Source organism: Euprymna scolopes, chromosome 33 (genome assembly GCF_053919585.1).
Source record: "Euprymna scolopes isolate OS-2025 chromosome 33, ASM5391958v1, whole genome shotgun sequence".
NCBI lineage: Eukaryota > Metazoa > Mollusca > Cephalopoda > Sepiida > Sepiolidae > Euprymna > Euprymna scolopes.
This window is the reverse complement of record NC_136514.1, coordinates 10,820,665-10,839,416: the sequence shown is the minus strand read 5'-3', so window position 1 is coordinate 10,839,416 and position 18,752 is coordinate 10,820,665. Positions and strand designations below refer to the sequence as shown.

The following is an 18,752-nucleotide window of genomic DNA, read 5'->3' as shown; positions in this document are numbered from 1 at the left end:
TTTCACTTTGTAATAAAAATACGGATATACACACACACAATATGTTTTCACTTTGTGATACAAATAAAGATATACACACACTTAATATGTTTTCAGTTTGTTATACAAATAAAGATATACACACACCTAATATGTTTCACTTTGTAATACAAATAAAGATATACACACACTTAATATGTTTTCACTTTGTAATAAAAATACGGATATGCACACACCTAATATGTTTTCACTTTGTAATACAAATAAAGATATACACACACTTAATATGTTTTCACTTTGTAATAAAAATACGGATATACACACACCTAATATGTTTTCACTTTGTAATACAAATAAAGATATGCACACACTTAATATGTTTTCATTTTGTAAAAAGAATACGGATATACACACACCTAATATGTTTTCACTTTGTAATACAAATACAGATATACACACACCTAATATATTTTCACTTTGTAATACAAATAAAAATATACACACACCTTATATATTTTCACTTTGTAATACAAATAAGTATATACACACACCTAATATCTTTTCACTTTGTAATCAAAATACGGATATACACACACACAATATGTTTTCACTTTGTAATACAAATAAAGATATACACACCTAATATGTTGTCACTTTGTAATAAAAATAAAGATATATACACACTTATATATTTTCACTTTGTAATAAAAATACGGATATACACACACACAAAATGTTTTCACTTTGTAATAAAAATACGCATATACACACACCTAATATGCTTTCACTTTGTAATACAAATAAAGATATACAGACACTTAATATGTTTTCATTTTGTATAAAAAATACGAATATACACACACACAATATGTTTTCACTTTGTAATACAAATAAAGATATACATACACCTAATATGCATTCACTTTGTAATAAAAATACGCATATACACACAGCTAATATGCTTTCACTTTGTAATAGAAATAAAGATATGCACACACTTAATATGTTTTCACTTTGTAATACAATTAAAGATATACAGACACTTAATATGTTTTTATTTTGTAAAAAAAAATACGGATATACACACACCTAATATGTTTTCACTTTGTTAAACAAATAAAGATATAAACACACCTAATATATTGTCACTTTGTAATACAAATATAGATATACACACACCTAAAATGCTTTCACTTTGTAATAAAAATACGGATATGCACACACCTAATATGTTTTCACTTTGTAATACAAATAAAGATATACACACACTTAATATGTTTTCACTTTGTAATAGAAATAAGGATATACACACACCTAATATGTTTTCACTTTGTAATACAAATAAAGATATACACACACCTAATATATTTTCACTTTGTAATACAAATAAAGATATACACACACCTTATATATTTTCACTTTGTAATACAAATAAGTATATACACACACCTAATATGTTTTCACTTTGTAATAAAAATACGGATATACACCCACCTAATATGTTTTCACTTTGTAATACAAATAAAGATATACACACCTAATATGTTGTCACTGTAATAAAAATAAAGATATATACACACCTAATATGTTTTCACTTTGTAATAAAAATACGGATATACACACACACAATATGTTTTCACTTTGTAATAAAAATACGCATATACACACACCTAATTTGTTTTCACTTTCTAATACAAATAAAGATATACACACACTTAATATGTTTTCACTTTGTAATACAAATAAAGATATACAGACACTTAATATGTTTTCATTTTGTAAAAAAAATACGGATATACACACACCTAATATGTTTTCACTTTGGAATACAAATAAAGATATACACACACACCTAGTATGTTTTCACGTTGTAATAAAAATAAAGATATACACACACTTAATATGTTTTCACTTTGTAATACAAATAAAGATATACACACAGCTAATATGTTTTCACTTTGTAATACAAATAAAGATATACACACACCTAATATATTTTCACTTTGTAATACCAATAAAGATATACAGACACCTAATATATTTGCACTTTGTAATAAAAATAAAGATATACACATACCTAATATGTTTTCACTTTGTAATAAAAATGAAGATATACACACCTAATATGTTTTCACTTTGTAATACAAATAAAGATATACACACACCTAATATGGTTTCACTTTGTAATACAAATACGGATATACACACACCTAATTTGTTTTCACTTTCTAATACAAATAAAGATATACACACACCTAATATGTTTTCTCTTTGAAATACAAATAAAGATATACACACACTTTATAGTTTTTCATCTTGTAATAGAAATACTGATATACACACATTTATATATGTTTTCACTTTGTAATAATAATAATAATGATATACACACACCTAATACGTTTTCACTTTTTTGTTAATTTAATTTTCACCCCAAACAAGGCACAGTGCCACTTTGATGCAGGGGGCTACTATCAGGGACTTAATTAGCAGGGGCTTTATGAATGGAGACAAGTAGAAAGATGTTTGTTTACATTACACTTGAACTTCTGCATATCAGGACATTTGAGAAAGCAGAATCCTGGAAGGGAGTTCCAAAGACCTGCAGTTCAGGGTTTCACTTTGTAATACAAAAAACGATATACACACACCTAATATGTTTTCACTTTGTAATACAAATAAAGATATACACACCCTTAATATGTTTTCACTTTGTAATAAAAATACGGATATACACACACCGAATATGTTTTCTCTTTGTAATACAAATAAAGATATACTCACACCTAATATGTTTTCACTTTGTAATCCAAATTAAGATATACACACAAATTATATGTTTTCACTTTGTAATAAAAATACGGATATACACACACCTTATATGTTTCCCTTTGTAATACCAATAAAGATATACACACACCTAATATGTTTTCACTTTGTAATACAAATAAATATATACACACATAATATGTTTTCACTTTGTAATACAAATAAAGATATACACACACCTAATATGTTTTCACTTTGTAATAAAAATCGTGATATACACACACCTAATATGTTTTCACTTTGTAATAAAAATACTGATATACACACACCTAATATATTTTCACTTTGCAATACAAATAAAGATATACACACACCTTATATTTTTTCACTTTGCAATACAAATAAAGATATAAACACACATAATATGTTTTGACTTTGTTATAAAAATAAAGATATACACACACCTAATATGTTTTCACTTTGTAATACAAATAAAGATATACACACACATAATATGTTTTCACTTTGTAATAAAAATAAAGATATACACACACCTAATATGTTTTCACTTTGTAATAAAAATAAAGATATACACACACCTAATATGTTTTCACTTTGTAATAAAAATAAAGATATACACACACCTAATATGTTTTCACTCTGTTTCTACTTATGGATTGACAATCCCTAATTGTTTTCATTTATTACAGTTACATGTTCTACACGGGCGGCAAGAGGAACCCGTCATCACCAGGCAGCTTCACTTGGACGCCGACGAGTTCTGATGTCTCATACGCCTCCACTTACTGGTTATCCAAAGATGAATACACCAAGACTGGTTCCCATATCGTCTACGCTATGAATGGTAAGTATAATTTCGATACGATTGAAAGAATTTGCCAATTGTACATATCACATCTTTCCTGGGAATTTTGTCCAAATATTCTAAACTTCATTTAACCAAAATCTATATGAAGTGTTACGTGTGTAGTGTAGCCCCCGGGCGAGCTTAAACACCCGCTTGCATTGGTGAAACGATTTGCTAGGCGTTAGATCTCATTTGCTAGAACCAACCTAAAAGCTGTGGTCAAATTCACTTACTTCGGCAGTATCCTGCCATAAACAGTACACATCAACGATAAAAAAAAATGCATGATAGTTAAAACTAGTACTGCTTTTGGATATTTCTGATCCATTGTATTGGAGCGTAGAGGAATTCAATTTCGGACCAAATTCATGTATGCCTGCGAAACTTGAACCGCCATGAAACTCAACCTTTTCCATATGACCGGCCTCCGTTTAGTGATTAAAATTTAATGTCAAGTACAACATAGTAGCACATAAGTTTTAGACCAGTCAAGCCTCTCGTATGCTCACACCATACTACAGCAATGCCAGGTTTGTTAGGCAGATTACATATATATATATATATATATATATATATATATATATATATATATATATATATATATATATATATATATACAGTGATGATCATATTTATTGGCACGGTAAAATAAAAGTTAAATTTTGTCTAATAAATTCTAAAAAAGGGATTAAATTAAAGAAAATAACAAAATATATTATGTATTTTTAACTGGCCTTTCCGATGCAGCAATCGGATTTTAGAAAAAATAAATAACAAAGGAACAACAAACATAATTGCAAAAAACCCTTGTTCAAAATTATTGGCACGATTTATTTAATAATCAATTGTATAGCCTTTGGCCTTGATTACCTTCCTCAGTCGCTTTTCATAGTTTACAACCAAGTTGCTGCACTCTTCAGTAGTAATTTTAGCCAATTCTTCCTGACAATAATCCTCCAATTGAATAAGATTCTTAGGCTTCCTTTGCATTACCCTCAATTTTAATGTTCTCCATAAATTTTCAATTGGATTAAGGTCTGGGCTTTGTGATGGCCACTCCAAAACATTAACATGATTGTCCTTAAGCCATTTCTTAGTCAGTTTAGCCGAATGCTTTGGGTCATTATCTTGCATGAACCACCAACGACGACCAAGTGAGAGCTCTTTAGCAGAGTCTTTCAGGTTTTCATCCAATATTTTAACATAATCTTCCTTTTTTATGCTACCTGTGACCTTAACAAGTCGCCCTGGTCCAGAGGCAGCAAAGGATCCCCAAAACATCAAACTGCCTCCACCGTGCTTCACTGTGGGTATGGTGTTCTTAGGCAGGAAAGCTTCGCCAGATTTTCTGTAAATATAAGACACTTTATTATGGCCAAATAACTCTATTTTCGTTTCGTCAGTCCATAGAACACGTTTCCAGAATGCAACATCTTTATCAATATGACGTTTTGCAAAGGCTAGCCTTGCTTTCAGGTGCATAGGCTTCAATAAGGGAGTCTTTCTCGGACGACATGCTTTTAAACCAGCTCTCTTCAAAACTCTACCAACTGTATGTCGAGATACATTCACTCCAGAGGTGCTCTGTTCATCAACAATCTCCCCAACAGAGATCCTTGGGTTTTGTTTTACTTGTCGAACAATTTTCCGTTCATCTCTTGGGGAAAGAATCCTTTTTCCCCCTCTACCCTCTAAACTCATAACGTGGCCTTGCGATTTGAACTTGTTTATTATGGCTCTAACAGTGGATTTGGGAAGGTTTAGCTTCTTTGAAATCTTATCATAGCCCTCCCCATTGGTATGGCATGCTACAACAAGCTTCCTGACGTCTTCGCTGTGTTCCTTAGTTTTAACCATGGCGATTGAAAATTATAATTTAGTCACTTATAATAGTTTAAATAAATCGCCATCTAAAAATTATCTGAAAAAAATTATTCACTGAATTAGCGTTAAACAAGCATAATATGGCTATAAAAAAGTTCAGAAAGCACGTAAACCGGAAATTGATTGATATTATACTGATACTAAAAGAAAAACAAAGCCGTGCCAATAATTTTGAACAAGGGTTTTTTGCAATTATGTTTGTTGTTCCTTTGTTATTTATTTTTTCTAAAATCCGATTGCTGCATCGGAAAGGCCAGTTAAAAATACATAATATACTTTGTTATTTTCTTTAATTTAATCCCTTTTTTAGAATCTATTAGACAAAATTTAACTTTTATTTTACCGTGCCAATAAATATGATCATCACTGTATATATATATATATATATATATATATATATATATCGCATATCAAATTCAAGACTTACTAAAATTCCATTACATTGAGATATTCAAAGGAAACAGAGCCATAAGATCACAGCGGAAACAGTTCAATGACGGATTGAAGATGTCCCTCACACACTTCGGTTTGTATTCCGACTCGTAGGAAAAACTAGCCCAGGAACAAATATTCCTAGCTACAAAGAGGCCACGATTTCTGAATAACGTTCGAGAAACGTATTAAAATATACACGTGCGCTCAATGTGAGAGTTACATTCCCAACTCGCGATTATTCATTATATATATATATATATGTGTGTGTGTGTGTGTATGTGTGTGTGTGTGTGTGTGTGTGTGTGTGTGTGTGTGTGTGTGTGTGTGTGTGTGTGTGTGAAAATATAAGAAGCAGAAAACCTTTTAAAAATTTCCTGGATTCGGCATTAAAAAATGGTCTGATATACCGTAGTTATTTTGTATACGTATATTGTTCATATATGCAAGGTTAAAACGTGTTTTTTTCTAGTCCCCCGACAAAAGGAGGGTGAACCTGTAAATTAATCCTTGTCCGTTCGTCCGTTCGTCCGTTCGTTTGTCGTTTAAATTTGCAAAAACATTAAACATAATATGAGTAAAAAAGTAACAAAATTGATTTGCCACCCGCCCCGCGATGTCTTTCGGGTTAAAATGGCTAAAATTGACACTTTTGTGCTATTAAGAAAAATTGATGCCTTGGAGTTTTATAAAACTTTCTGAAAAATTGTAACTAACTGATTTTTATATAATTTTGTTTGTCTATACTTCGTGATAACACTAGATTGTACTTCAGGGGCTCTTTTAAAGCTAATAAAAACATTCCATTTTTGGGACTATTTTACTATATTTCTCCAAAATTTTCTGCGTATGTCTATTTAGCAGTTTTGCATGGTGCTGAACTCAAATTTAAATATATTAAGGACTTGGGGACTTTTGGGGTTAAATGGGGGGGGGGCAAATGATTGACTTAGTCATTTCTTTTTTTTTTTTTTTTGCATGGTTCAGAACTCAAATTTACATATGTAAAGGCTTAAAACTGCACTGTTTAATCATTTTTACTATGATTTGACGTCCTCTGGGTACATTTGGGTCTAAATGGGGGGAGCAAATGCTGAACTTAGTCATTTTTTATGCCACATTCACTGTGCATTTATTGGGGACAATGAATGCTTAACTTTTTGTTTGTAGAGTGAATAAAAATAATCAGTTTGAGTAAGAATTGTGTGGATATTATTGTCTTCTGGCAATATGCATGTTGTGATATGTGTAAGTTCAGTGGCCAGTTTGTAAATATCTGCTTGCATTCGGCTACTCAGTGCGAGAACAACACAGCGCGCAATATGTTCTCGGCCTGACACATACAGCATGTACAAATAAAATATCAATGTATTTTTCATAGAGTACCAACCTTCAAATAGCATATTAGAAAGTTGAGCTATGTCGGACTATTAGTTTATAAATTAGTTATTTAAACTTACGGAACCTGTGGAAGTTCCACAGCGGACTCTTTCATATGTAATATATATTGATTGGCATTCTGCGAATGTTAGCGTAAATGGAGACTCTGATATAATTGTATCTCTTTTGTCGAAACTGCAAAAATATTTATCTTAAAAGGGACGCCAAGCGTAGCCTGCTCGTAAAATATGCTTAAGTATGATCTTTAAATCCATGCAGATTTCATATATATTATTATCAAGTAAATTTTCTATCGATTATTATATATCCTGAAATTGTGATTTCAAAAGTAAAACTATATATATATATATATATATATATATATTTTTACACGGTAGTCACCACTTATCAAGGCCTGGAAGCCATTCAGGGATAAGGGTTATTGCAAGTACATTACGTTAGTGTGGAGATTTGATGAAGTGTTTACTTAAGGGGGCGGTTCATTAGAAATTTGTTAACGTTGGACTTGAAGACATCCAAGTTGTAGTCAGTTGGGAAGCAGGCAGATGGAACAGAGTAACAACCCGCTCGAGAAACGGGTCGTTCTTGTTGCGTAATAGAAGGGAGGATGACACTTGATAACAGCGGTTTTATTGGTTGTCGTTCAATTCGTGAGGCATCCATTTATCAAGTTTTAAAAAAAAATCTTTTTAGTCTCTCTCAAGTGGTTGAAAATCCTCGAATACGTTACTTTTGATTCAAAAGCAAGTTCTGAAACAGTTGTGCGTGAAGTGGCTTCGACTAAGGATCTAAACTGATCGTTGTCAACATCCGATGGTCGACAACTACACTCATCATCTTAAAGATTATCTTCACTGCCACGAAATTTCTTAAACCACCATTGTGCTGTGCGTTAACTAGTGGTTCCTGGGCCAAACGTTGTGCTGATACCCTGAGATGTTTCAACAGCTTTTCGGCCTAGCTTAAATTGAAATAAGAAAGACATTGTGGGATTTTGCTTTTTTTCCTCATCTTTTCTTCAACGTTCTGAAAAGAAAATATTAATTGTTTTCAAACGATTGTAAAACAATAAAAGATAGAGTGAAAAATGCTATTTAAAATGATGTATAAAATAAAGGTTTTTATAATGGAAACTTATTTGAAAATACATCATTTGAAATCAAAATTGAAAATTCCACAAGAACTTTCTTCTCAACCTAATAGCACCGGAAGGATTAAAGACAAGTAAAAATTTCAAATATGGAGTCGTCTCTAACCGTTTTTCTATTTCATGTTACTTTTTTTTTCAAAGGTACTCGTGTCGGCTGGACGATGGCTACTAACAATAAGAAACTAGCGTATATCTGCGAAATTAGCAAAGCTGAAAGTTATCGGATCATTCAACAAGACAGGAGTCAAGGTAAGGATCGTTTTTTTTTTGTTTTGTTATTCATTTTTCGGTTTACGTAATTTGCATTGATTTTCCCTTTATTTCAGTTCGTATGGGTTTAATTTCAGTTGCATGACACAAAAAAGTGATTTAAAACTATATTTAAGGTAAAGCACAATTTTGTAAAAAACCTTAAAACATAAAAGAATCAACAAATAATTTAAAAAAAGAGGAAGTAGGCTTATATTTTCTACCTACCTGAATACTTTTAACGTGTGGAAACTGTTTGTAAGATATTTTATTTCAAACTTGCACTTCGAAGAAAGCTGTTTTATTATTGGATAAATTAAGTCATTTCTCTCAGATAGGCTAATAAGAGTAGTTCTTGATGGGCATAAATCAGAAGCCCACAGTATTAATGCTGGAGTCCCTCAGGGGTCCATACTGGGCCCAACTCTCTTCCTGATCTACATCAATGATCTCCCAAAACACATGCTATAATCTTTCGTTGACATCTATGGCAACACATCAAAGGCCGTAAATGATGATGTTCTCTCTGATTCTCTCTCCTCTGATCTTGAGCGCGTGGTACAGTGGGGAAAGAGGTGGCTGGTTACCTTTAATGCATCTAAAACCAAGCTCCTATCTCTACATCATAAACGCTCGGATCCCCATCTGGCATCAATTGATATGGACGGCTCTCGTCTAAGGGAGGCCCCAAGCTTTGATAAGCTCCTGGGTTTGACCTTTACACGTGATCTTAAATGGAACACATACATCAAGTATGTGGCCAAGGTCGCTGGGAAAATGGTGGGATCCTTCTACCGCTCCAGAAGATATCTCACTAATGATGCAATTCTCTATCTATATAAGAACCAAGTACGTCCACAGATGGAGTACTGCTGCCACATCTGGGTGGGGGCTGCTAAAAACAGCCTATCCTGCCTTGACAGAGTACAAAATAAACTCCGTGGCTTGGTGGGGGATACCCTTTTCTCTACCCTGCAACCTCTTTCCCACAGAAGAGACGTTGCGAGCCTGTCCTTGTTTTATCGTTATTTCCATGGCAGGTGCTCGTCTGAGCTCCATTCTCTGGTCCCCCCTCGCCAATCTTTCTCAAAAAACACCCGACTAGCTGAAACCACCGTCAATAATTTTCCCCACTCCCTATCTGTGCCTAAATCAAAACGTAGATACCATGAACAAAGCTTCTTTCTTAGAACTGCACGCCTGTGGAACTCTGTTCCGCTTGCCTGTTTCCCTCCCGACTTCAACCTGGATGTCTTCAAGTCCAACACAAACAAATTCCTGATGAACCGCCCCCCTAAGTAATGACACCTTACCAATTCTCCAATACTATTGCTACACTATCCCTTTGATTACTGTGCACACAATAACCCTTATCCCTGAGTGGCCATTGGGCCTTGATATGTGGTGAACTCCATGTAAAAAAAAAAAACGGAGTCTATATATACATATAATTATCTTCTATATAATAAAATAATTAATACGGCATAATCGCGTTGACACACCGGTTCTCGTCAGATCACTGAAGTTAAACAACATTGAACCTGGCTAGTACCAGGTGGGTGACCATTTAGGAATTCTAGGCGCTGTATGTGCTCTCCGCGTACCTCGGCATTTGTTTCCAGTCGTCCTATACATATACTTCACTTGCCACTGGTAGTCGACTCAGGAGAGGTGTGGTTGAAGATTGCACACCTACTGCCACAAAAAAAAAAAATCACGCGCAGGCACCCCTTTGTGGGTATCGATAGTCTGTTAAAGACTGAAGGAGCCTTTTTTTCTTTTCTTTTTTCTAATATAATAAAAGAGGCGATTTTTCCCCTCTGGACGAAACTACCCTAGGCTGACAACAATAGATGGCACATAAAAAATACCATGTTTACGTCATTAGCCATTCCGTTATAAAGACCGCAATTTAATGCATATTATTTCGTTATATTGAAAAATCCCCCCCCCCAAAAAAAAAAATTAACTTAATTTGATTGAGTAGTTTTTTTGGTTTTTTTTACAGCGGAAAAACACGTTTTTATGATAGCGCGTTGAAGATAGAAATCTTTGAATTTTTTGACACGCCACGGGGAGATAACTCAGTTTAAAGGGCCGACACTCCCTCCGCATCTTTAATACTAGCTTTTCTTCCTAAAAATTGAACCTTTTCCTCGGTATCATAACAAATTGTTAGTTTGGCTGTAAAAAAAAAAAAAAATACTTGATGAAATTAAGTGAATTTTTTTTTTCGCACATCTTCATTCCATAACGGATACGTACAATTAAAACTTTTACCGATATTTTCATTTTTTAATGTCTCAATTAAACTGTACAAGTACCTAATTTTCATTTAATTAAAAAAATATATGTGTATCCTTATTTGACAGGATTCGGTGAAGTGGTTGCAGACCCCAATGATATAAAGCGAGGGCCTCTGATGACCGTAGAACCTAAAAATACCTTAACCATACAAAATTACGTAAAAAGTAGTTCCATGGAGTGTAAAGCCGATGGTAATCCAGCGGTCACTTACAGTTGGTACAAGAATGGGGGAAAAGTTACTAGTGCCACGAACAGACGCTACACAATCACCAATGGTAAACTGACATTTTCGAACCCCAATGAATCAGAAGACGCTGATGACTACCAGTGCCATGCGACCAATGAGTTCGGAACGATTCTTAGCTCACCTGCACAGCTTTCATTCGCAAGTAAGTATTTCGTTTCATAAAATAACATGTTTTGCGTTCCAGTCTACTTGCATCCTGCTGAAATCATGTGATAGCATGTTAATGTAGTTTGCTTAAACCATTGCTTATTGCGTATATAAAGGAAATTGAAACTTATAGAAACCAATATAGCGCAGAGGTGTAACGGAAAGACACAGAGTTAAGCAACTTAAGATAGATGGGTTGCATAAAATGTGGAGATTCAAGTGTATTATTAATAATATATATATATATATATATATATATATATATATATATATGCGTGTGTGGGGTGTCATCCACATACGGTACTGTTTCGTTGTATCATAACTCATCAGTACGGCTGGACATATGGACATACACCTTTTTCCAGCCGTGGATCGAATCTACACCGTCGACAGTCGGCTGTTCTAACCATCAGGCCACGAATCAGTGCCGCAAATATTTCTCCTCGAGTGTGTATTAAATCCACACCCGCCCGTCGCTTACAGTGCTCAAACCATAAGTTTGTTTACAAAAAATTAATAGTGCGCTTCGCTTCATTGGTAACATAGGCGTCGGGTGAAAATATATTTACAAAGTGCTCAACCCAAAGAGGGGGGTATTTGTCATCCACATACAATACTGTTCTGTGGTATCACAACTCATCAGTGCTGCTAGACATACACCTTTTCCGAGCTGTGGATCGAACCTACAACCGTCGAGTATATATATAAGTTTTAAGTCAAGATGAGATGACTATACTATAAGCTACAAAATTATCATATTTCATAATTGAGCATTCATATATTGTATTTCATCGTTAGTTACAATTGTTTCAAGACTATTCGGACAAATTCAAACATTACGTCGTTTGAAAATTTTTACAAGAACAGCCAATCGTCAGACATATTGAATAAAAACACTTTAACATTGAACGCAGTCTATTTTCCTTATGTGGAAAACATGGGAAATATTTTTCCTGCATCCTTCCAAAATGGTTTTAAAGATTTAAAAATAAACTTTGGAAGGAAGAGATGCAGGTAAAATATTCCCCATGTTTTTCCACATAAGAAAAATGGACTCCATACTGTTCATTGTTAAAGTGTCTTGAAACAATCGTAACTAACGATGAAATACACTATTTGTTGCTATAAATCTATTTCTTGATATCTTGATTTTGTTAAAATAATATATATATATATATATATATATATATATATATATATATATATATATATAGTCATCCACATACAGTACTGCTTTGCTGTATCACAGCTCATTAAAACAGGTTTGGAACTCAACCGCCGTCGTCAGCACAGGCCAGTATCAAACTCATGGCATCAATATCCGCATTCGGATACTTAACCGATGTACCAGAAAGACGCGTGCCTATCGGTATACTTTTCTGCACGTAAAATAATATTATAATAAAAATAACTACATAAATACGTCCCATAAAAAATAAGGGCGATCTATTCAGATACATATGAATAACAATAAGAGCTTATAACTCTTAAAAACCGCTAGGGTAGCAGAAAAATAAAAATAACAGCGTTTCGAAATTGTTAATATCGCTAAGAAAATGACAACAATAAAATCTTAAATTGTTAAACGATATAAAAAAGCGCTTAAAGAGGTGATCGACTGTGATACATCGGCTGAGTATCAAAATAAAGATACTGATGTCATGAGTTCGATCCTAACCTGTGCTGATGAAGGCTAAACGCCAGAAAACCCAAAGGTATACTTTTATGCACGTAAAACAATATTTAACAAAGAAAAAATTACACGGTAATAATAATAACAGTATTATTATACTACACTATATATATATATATGTATATATATATATATATATATATATATATATATATATATATATATATATATATATATATATATATAATCCTCCAAGTTACGAATATCAAGTTGCTCTTTTATTATTTTTCAAAAAGTATCAATTACAATATTCTTTGGTTTATGTTTACCTTTAAAAAACTTATGAAAACACTATTTGGGAAAACTTACATGGTGCATGTAGCCGACACATTCTGTCGTTTCTTCTCAGTTACGAAGATTATCAATGTAAGAGTGAGCTTGTTACAGGAAAAGATCTTTATGAGAAAGATGTTTCACTCATTATGATTGGTATATGCAAACCGAGTACTTTGCAAGTAAATGATTAGCGTATATTAGATCATTTTGATAATTCCTACCCTTACAATAATATATGTTTTTAACTCTTTTTCAAAGTGTTTTTTTTTTAATTTTTATTAACTATTTGCTCTTATTATAAGCTCTATCTCCTATTTGGTTTTATCGAGCTTTTACATCTGGTTGAGATTACTTTATAAATATTAATTCTTTAATATTCATAATATACTTTAGTTTTATCATCTTGGATCATTTTGGTAAATTTAATTGTAATTTTTATTTAATATATATATATATATATATATATATATATATATATATATATATATATATATAGTAATCCCCATAGTTGCACTGTTTCGTTGTTAAAAAAGATATCAGCGTGGGTAGACACTCTAGCCGTGGATCGAACCTTCAACTATCCCGTTGACAGCTCTACCCACAAGGCTACGAATTGGTGCTCGCAAATGTCCTTCATCAAATGCTTATTAAAGAAACACTTGCGCATATGTATGTATGTTAGTCTATGTATATACATACACAAACACACACACACATATATATGTGTATCTATCTATACTCCTATAAATTCGTTTTTTTTTTGTGTATTGATATTCATATTAAAAACGATCTTTTCTACTTATTTAAAAAGAAAATACAATTTTCTAATATATGGGTTGTGGAATTGCATTTACTAACAAAAGATCTAGCTAATTTGCATATTCTTTTAAACATTCACTTTAATTAATTCCCTTTTATTTTGTTCGGTTTTCTTGTAGGATGATCATCTTTAATTAACTATTACGTGTAATTATATTCATGTAGATATTCTACATGATTTATACTTGCGTAATATTTGCGTAAAAAGCTTACAGTAAACACAAAACTGTTTCCATATATATTTATGTATACGTATATATTTTTGTTTAACAAATTTTGCCTACCAAACTCCTCCTAGAGTTTTTGGTCTACAGACATGAAACTTCATATATAAGGTATTTGAATCCATGCAAAACTTTATATTTGGGTTTTAGCCCGGAAAAATCACTGCAAAAATGTGAAAATTAAAAAAAATGAAATTTGCCAGGTGATGCTCGAACGCCGGCATAACGAATGCATAACATAGTAGCTACTGGTTCATGTTTTAATTTTTAGCCTTGCAGTAAACTTGTTTTCATAGCCCAGTCATTGACAGTGGAGGCAAAATAAATCGTGAACTGGACGTTTTGGTTTCGATTCTCGATGATGGCGCATGATTCTTTTTTTTATACTTTTTAAATCATTATTAAATATTGCATCCAATCTATCTATCTATGTATATATCTGCCTATATATCTATAAAAGTGAAAAATTCTGCCTGTCTTTTCCCTATGGTAGTTAAGGAAGACTATTATACAGAAATGCATTACTTTACATATTCACACTTTTTAATATATATACATGCACATAACCTTATGAACAGTACATAGGGCCCGAGCAAAGCCGGGCGGAACTTCTAGTATATATATATATATATATATATATATATATATATATATATATATATATATATATATATATATATATATATATATATAAATGTATATATATATATATATATATATATATATATATTGTGAATATACAGAGTTGTTTTTATTGTTAGTTATAATTTTGTAATTGTTTATTATTATTTTGTGTAATTTATTGATATTGTTATTGTTGGAGATATTTTTCTTATAACGATGATGATGATGATGATGATGATGATGATGATGATCATGATCATGATCATGATCATGATGATGATGATGACGACGATGATGATGATGACAAAGACGATGATGATGATGATTATGATGATGATGATCAAGACGAGGAAATATGAGGACAAAGATGATGATGATGATGATGATGATGACCAGGAAATATGATGACAAAGATGATGATGATGATGATGATGATGATAATGATGACGAGGAAATATGATGACAAAGATGATGATAATGATGATGATGATGATGATGATGACGAGGATGATGATGACAAAGACGACGATGATGATGATGATGATGATGAGGATGATGATGACAAAGAGGAGGATGATGATGATGATGATAATGATTATGATGATGATGATGATGATGATGATGATACAGGAAATTTGTAAAAAAATAATAAGAAGAGATATGATGGGGTATTCATATTGGGCCAATGCATATAACGGGTACATTTAGAATGGAGGTAACGATTCTCATCTTGAGAGAAACATTTATACATATACAGGTCTGTTCTGAGATGCTTGGGCATCATATATATATACTGAGCGAGATAGAGTGAAAGATGCACAGTTCTTATATTTCTTGTAACAGATATAGAGGGGTGGAGAGATACATATTCTTGGAAGTGTTACACGATGTTCATATTAATATGTTTAACACATCACCTTTTGATTCGTGGAATGACAACACATGAGAACAGTTACAAAATATCGATGATGATTCTTTATTTCATTGGACCGGTCGAATGATGATGACGTCAGCAATTCAAATTCGGAGTCTACATAATTAACCTTCTGCCCTTTCGCCTCTCAGGGGGACCCTCCTCTGACCATGTCAACTCTTGGCCGATAAACTCTCTCCGACCGACTCTACTGACTTTTCTGTCTCAACTACCTTATCTGAATAACTATGGCTCCTCTATTGAGAATCCCACTTTTGCTATGACGTCAGAAGTGTGTTTCCAAAACATGACCAATTCACGTGGCTATGCACACGTTTTTTCCTAACATACTTTTGACAACAAAGAATTCTCAACTAACCTATTTTTAACCTCAAATATTTTTAAGAATACATTTTTAATTTGTATTGTTCATTCTTTTTAGCTGACATTTTTAATATTCAGTTTCATAAAAGAATGAACAATCAATTATTTTTACAATATAATCAATATCTGATTATTTATAATAGAATTTAATAATAGGCGTTTTTTAACATTCCGATTTCTAACATTCTATTTCTGAACCTTGCTTGCAAGGTTCGAGTCTCAGCTTATCCTAATCTCATTTTCACTTAACTAATTTTCTTATAATTAACATGGAAATGGGCAGCCATTTTCCTGTAACCCCTTTAACATGGAAAGGGACAGACATTTTTAATATAGCAATGATGATGATGATGATGATGATGATGATGATGATGATGATTGTTTACTAACTGGATTTTATTTATGTAAATGAGAATTATCTTTTAAAATTTACTATTTCTTTTTGTATTTTGTTGCGACAAGTCGAAATAATATTCGATTCAATGTTATATGAATTCATTTTAATTTCAGTAATACATCGACAAAATATTGCAACCAGATTTACGTTATATATCATTACGCTGGTTTTAATTCAAATATATATATATGCACACACACGCATATATATATATATATATATATATATATATATATATATATATATATATATATATATATATATTAAATCCCCGAAACAATGTTTCATGGTAAACAACTGATGGCCCCTTGAAAAATAAATTATTGGTATTATAGTAAATTCGAGAGCGAGTTGATGCAGTGATATCAGGGGATTAAATGACTTACTGACTAGATGGTTTTCAAACGAATGATAAAAAATATTTTATAGTTTTAAAGGTTAAAAACTTCAAAGACTATATATATATATGTATGTATGTATGTATGTATGTATGTATGTTACCCGCATTAATCTGGTCTGCAGTTTAATTTGTTGCTGGCTATCTTGCTCTTGCTTGTTGCTGGATCTCAGCATTTTGAACCGAGAGAGAGAGAGAGAGACTTAGCTGTCGTACAAAGCTAAGACTCTGTAACATCATCTGTTAATGCGGGTAACCCATTATAGAAGAAGCAACTCAACGTCTAACCGTTTGAAGAATGTTACAGTATTTAGTAAGTACGTCACGTGACGAACAATAAGGGAATATAGGTAACAAATTTAATTGATTCAAAAGAAATAAATTTTCTTTTTTGTTTTCATCTTGTAGTTCTTGGTCAGTTTCCACCAATTACACCGGAAGTGGTTGTAACAAAAGCTTACGATTCCGCCATTGTTTCATGTAGTCATATTTCCTTCAAACCAGGTAAGTTCTCTTTTACATTTCTTTCCTGATCGGCTTTCAACCTTAGATTTCTTCCTATCCTCATCTAATAATATTTGTTTAGTCTTGTTCACCCCCAAACAATCCATATTGCCACTTGAACTATGTCTACAGTGACTATATAAGGATGCCTGTCCACATTACATTAAAACTTCTGCATGTTAGTACAGCCAAGGAAGAAGGAAGCAGGAAGTTAGCAGTTGAAGTGTAAAAGCTATTATAGTAGAAGGCTTTCTGGCATCTACGGACTTCTAGAGTAGAGTGATGGGATCGTTTTGCTAGACGGGTTTGTAAGTTTTCTTTTGTTTTGTTTTTTTAATAAAGTAGAGAGACCATGAAGAATAGCTTCATGTTTTCGAGAGACAAGCAAAACTTGTAACAGCCCAGTCTCTTCGTGAATGTTGTGTAAATAAGACACTGCCAATAATGTAGAAGACGTGATAATCTAAGCAAAATGATTCCGCGGAGTTTCTGTCCGTGTGCGTCACTTATTAGAGAATTAAGTTAAAATGTAAATGGCTGCCTATTTAATTAGTTCTCTCCAACTAAAGCTATATATACTAATTCTCTTTCCACATGAAAAGAAGCCTATTACTGTCCTTTTTTCTCTATGAAACGGCGACAACGAAGAGAAACGGAAGAAAATCACGTATAAACTCCACGAGTTTTTTTGTTTTTTTTTAGAAACGGCGAATTTTAAATTGACAACTCCATATTCTTTAATTACAAATTTGGCAATTATTAGTTATTTTGAGTTGAGATAGGTTTGAAAATGTACCATGTGGTTTCAGCAGGAATGTGCTACATGCCACACAGCGCGCGATACAACCAACTGACAAAAACTTTTAACCCTATTAGATCATTTTCTCTTGGGGATAACTAAAGTTCATTGTCTACGCTGATAAACCAAACATGATAGACCACTTGGAAGATACCGTTCGACACGTTATCACCGAAATACAGCTTAATTTGCGCCGTAGATTTGTGAAAATTGGACCTGGATTACGCTATATATGCACGAACCGCGAGGATTAGATGCCCGGAATGCTTGAGATCTTATCATTTCGTAT

At 32.6% G+C, this 18,752-nt stretch overlaps 1 protein-coding gene and 1 pseudogene across 2 annotated transcripts in view; both read left to right on the top strand.

Annotated features, from left to right (window-relative positions):
* LOC145258140 (contactin-3-like) overlaps nt 1-18,752 on the top strand; it is a 527,582-nt gene that overhangs the window by 338,597 nt on the left and 170,233 nt on the right. For both annotated transcript variants that reach the window (XM_080115925.1, XM_080115924.1), the window contains exons 5-8: nt 3,459-3,613; nt 8,625-8,732; nt 11,105-11,428; nt 17,569-17,664. In XM_080115925.1, the coding sequence (XP_079972051.1) occupies nt 3,459-3,613; nt 8,625-8,732; nt 11,105-11,428; nt 17,569-17,664 (683 nt within the window). The remainder of the gene's footprint in view (nt 1-3,458; nt 3,614-8,624; nt 8,733-11,104; nt 11,429-17,568; nt 17,665-18,752) is intronic.
* Nucleotides 10,208-10,324, top strand: LOC145258430 (5S ribosomal RNA; annotated as a pseudogene).